The sequence below is a fragment of the Durio zibethinus genome, chromosome 27 (genome assembly GCF_047325235.1).
Source record: "Durio zibethinus cultivar Kanyao isolate XHJ-2024 chromosome 27, ASM4732523v1, whole genome shotgun sequence".
Classification (NCBI taxonomy): Eukaryota; Viridiplantae; Streptophyta; class Magnoliopsida; order Malvales; family Malvaceae; genus Durio; species Durio zibethinus.
In genome coordinates this window covers 2,283,511-2,287,872 of record NC_143188.1, presented here as the reverse complement: position 1 = coordinate 2,287,872, position 4,362 = coordinate 2,283,511, and the positions used below count along the sequence as shown (strand labels likewise).

Genomic DNA, 4,362 nt, shown 5'->3' with positions numbered 1-4,362 from the left:
ATAAACAAACGTGGTTTTTTTTATGTTAAATAAATAAAAATATAAAATTTACATATTAAATATATATAAGTTACATATTATATAAATATATAAATAAATTTAAATAAATTACTTGCAAGTTAAATAAATAAATTATAAAAATATTAAATAAATAAATCATTTAATTATTTTATCATGCGTTACTTAAGAGCAATATAATAAAAAAATTTATTAGGTAATTTTAGATTTTACAAATCAAATACAAAAATAATATATTTTCTAAAATAAATAAATTATAATAATAATTTATTCCCTTTAACTATTATTTTTTTCCAAAAATCACTTATTTAAGAATTCGCGAACAAAACACTCTTAAAAGTTTTTTTTTTTTTAATGTGACTCATATGTGGATACCATGCAAAAAATCCTTTTTGAGTTTCAATAATAATATTTCAAACTTAATTGCGTTACCTAATAAAAGAATTATTCTTTTTTATCAATAAGGAAAAGAATGATTTTTAGATTTATTATTGTTACATCAATTGTAATTTTTTAAATAACATATATCTAAAGGTTTTTTTTTTTTAAAGAAAATTAATTGTGGGTATCCAATAAAAGAAAACGTTTCTTTTTTTTTTTTTTTATTTGTTCCAGTGAATTATGAGTCTAAATAACAAGCACAATCTATATTTACATATAATATTATAGGTGTACCAACTTCATTAGTCGTCCTAGCAATTGATCTTTATATAAAATTCAAATTAAAAAGCTAGCATTTTCAACTCAAACTTCATTTTAACTTTTTATTTTTAAAAAATTTTAATATCTTATTTATTTTTTTTATTTATGGAAGTTAAATATGTTTTTGGTAAAAAAAAAATCGCAACGAAAGAATACAACACATTTGCATATACAATTTACTTCTCTTGCTGGAATTAGGGTTTCAAACCAAATTTCTCCTCGTTTTCTTTTTTTTTTTTTTAGATTTTATTCCCTATTATTATTCCTCATCAAATACATATGAAAATCGAAAAGTTGATGTACTCACCTGTGCTATGTTTAAATTGTAATTTTTTGCCTTTTTATGAGAAATGTAAGAATTGTAATTTGTAAGCATGAAAAAAGAATACTACCAATAGTACTAATCTCTTTAATTTCTTGCAATTAAGATAATACATGATTCAGTAGAAATAGACAAGCAAGAAACCGAAAAAAAAAAAAAAAAACAAATCCACAATAACACAACAATTAAGCTACTTCAGTTTCACAAGCACTACATTACAATTATTTCTTGATTGAGAGTCGTAGAATCAATTTGTTTACTTTCCCACCATCGATTTTGTCTCTTCAAAGTCTTCAGACTCGGAATTGCTACCCAAGACTAAAATGAGCCATTAACAACCAAACTAAGTTAATAAGCTCTCCACCCTTACTTAACTGTTGAGCATGCGTACTTCCACTGCAAGTACATGCCGCATATGAGACTAATTCCACCCACACTGAGCTCAATAACTCCCATTTGTCCTTGCCCTCTTGGTTTTCCATCCTCTTTAGCTCTGTGGCTAGCTTAGTTGCTTCGAGTAACACAGTCATGCTCTCTTTTTTTTCTGGTCCAACAGATCCAGCATCCGTATACTCTAGAATTCGTTGACAGGCCTCCTTGTCTTGATTTGGTAGCAAATATTGTTCCTTCAAGAATTTTTCAACCTCAGCACAAGTGTCTCGAAATCTTAGTTTTTCAATACCCAACACAGAAGATACCGTAGTTGGATGAAAAACTAAAAGATACAGCATATAATCCGACAGAATCTTGCTAAATTGTCGTTGAGTCGGTGCTTTTCCCATATATGCATTATTATTCGAACTTGCACCATTCACTTTCTCATTGTCAGTATAGTAGCAAAGATCAGTGGCCACGTGCCACAAAAGAATTCTCTCATCATATTCAACATCTCTCACATATTTCAGTAACTGGCTATTATCGTCTAGTGAATATGTCTTCTTCAAAACCCAATCACCCCTTGCTGAGTATATTCCCTTTTTAGTTTCTGAAGTATCCGCGGACTTGGATTTATTTTTGACCTCTTCAAAGATAAATTTCCATAGCTCCTTAGTGAATGGCTCAAGGGAGACATACATCATCTCATCCACAATATTCTTAATAGGCATAGTGATTAATCTGAAAATATGACGAAAAAATTGGATAACATTTTCTTCGATGCAACTTAAAAATCCAGTGACTTTGTTGATCGAAGAGCCCAGCGAACCATTGCCTTTAAAAGACTTGCCCTGTTGAGCAAGAGAGGTGTTAGATTGACTGATTTTTCTCTTGATCATGATCATATAACCACTAACTTTCTTTGTGACTTCATTGATTCCCAACAAACAAAGGATTTTTTCAAACATGATTCCCCACAAACTTGGGAATTTATGGATTCTGGTTAAACTGCTTTTCAGACAATACCTTATAAGGTTGTGAGTTGGGATGGATCCAGACCACCTTCGAAACAAAAGGGGTGTGACCAAAACATGATGCTGCACATCCTTCTCTTGACTCTTTGTCTTACATTTACAAGGGTGCCACCATGGCATCTTGAAGGCAAGGAAACTGTTGAAGACAGCGGCCATGGACCAGTGGTGTGTAGGAGGGTTCTTGATAGAAACAAAAGTCCAATCTGAGAAAATAAGCATGAAGAACGCTATTACATCCAGGGCAATGGCACCGAGGAGCAAGGAGTAGGTGATCCCAATATCAACTTTGTGGAATTCATCTTTATTTACTTGGAAACAAAAGAGTCCAAGAGTTGCTAAAACTGACCCAAAAGCTGTGAATCGGAAAACATATCCGGTAATAGAACTCAAAACTTCCATTTTGGTATAGAGAGACTCGTACATGAAGTTGAGTTCAATCTCAATTAACTTCAGAGCGTCTTCAGCTGTCTTATCGAAGAAGTCAAGGCGTTCATCACTTTTAGGAAAGCTGAAGTTGAGATCGACCACGAGTCCCTTGAATATTTGGAAGTACTGATAAGCATCTTTCACCAATAGGAGATGCTCCAAAGGGTCTTTTTCGTGTGGAGTAAAAGAAGTCTGTGCAAAATCTACGCTTTCGAGACCCTCTTCAATAGCCATCTCACATAACTCATAAGTTTGTCGCCGTTTACGTCTGGCCGCGTTCCCGTAAACGAGATCCTTCATAAGCGTGGAGCAATTGGGCGGTGAGTTTAGCATGGAATCACGAAATTTGTCCGTGCTCGCAAGAAACAACGCTCGTGTCCTCTCAACATACTTGATGATTCCCGCAGTAAAAATGAGTATTGTAGGGATCCATAGATTTTTGTTGGGAAGTGACTGGAAGAATACATAAACAATAGTTGTGGCTTGAAAACCAAAGCCAAGCAAGCGCCTTCGCCACAACTGATTGTCTTCAAGAGCAAAAGCAGTAATGGTATCAGGGCCGCCAAGGTGTAATAAGAGAAAGGGCGCCCAGAATGCTAACAAATCAATGCCTTCCTTGGGTTTCAGGTCAGAATTATTGGATTGGTTGCATTGGCTTTTGGAGATAAGACCAACAGCAAAATCGGCAGCTATGTCAGCCAACAAGTAAGCAAACCAGAGGAGTGAGATTACGAATTTTTTCCTTGTCGATTTTCTGATTGGGGCCAAAAAAATCAACACGATCTGCAACCAGAGACTAAACAAGATAGCCCCTCGGATGTTCCATTCTTCCCAAAGCTTCTTAACACCAAAAGGGATGGCTAGTGACAAGTAACGAACCATTTCTTCCGTCTACAGCGCGATTTAAATTGCGATCCAACCTTAATAAAAAATAAAAATCATTTCCTCTATTATAATTTCAACCTAAAAAACCCTCTAAAACAAATCCTAAATCTCCAACGTTCACTCAAAATTTATCCTCAATATAGATTTGACTCAAAATTTAGACTTTATGCCAATTCTTATAGTATAAAATACCACAATTCGTTTATTCATGTAAAATTTTACACAAAAATTATATATCAGAATTCGTATCAAATACAAAAATACAAAATATGATTTAAATTGCGATCCAACCTTCACCCCTACTCTGATTTCCAGCCAGACATGCAGTATAAAAAAAAAAATCATTTTGTCTATTATAATTTCAACCTTAAAAAAAAAAAAAAAAAAAACCTCAAAAACAAATCCTAAATCTACAACATTCACTCAAAATTTAGCCTCAATCTAGACTTAACTCAAAATTTTGCCTCCACTTAGATAAGATAATTCATATATTCATATCGTATAAAATATCGACAATTCAAACATTGTGTCAAGTTTTATACAAAAATTACATATTACAATTTATATCAGATACAAAAATATGAAATACACTTATTTTTT

The 4,362-nt window shown here is 32.8% G+C and overlaps 1 protein-coding gene across 1 annotated transcript; it reads right to left on the bottom strand.

The window, feature by feature from the left end:
- Positions 1 to 1,007: 1,007 nt before the first annotated feature.
- Positions 1,008 to 3,852, bottom strand: LOC111279332 (uncharacterized). The gene has a single exon (XM_022866349.2). It carries the CDS (start codon positions 3,757 to 3,759, stop codon positions 1,351 to 1,353), a length of 2,409 nt encoding a protein of 802 aa, XP_022722084.1. The 5' UTR covers positions 3,760 to 3,852; the 3' UTR covers positions 1,008 to 1,350.
- Between the last annotated feature and the right edge of the window lie 510 nt (positions 3,853 to 4,362).

What these genes read in the sequence shown, in the direction of transcription:
- LOC111279332 (XM_022866349.2), bottom strand. Translation starts at nt 3,759, where the DNA reads ATGGTTCGTTACTTGTCACTAGCCATCCCTTTTGGTGTTAAGAAGCTT.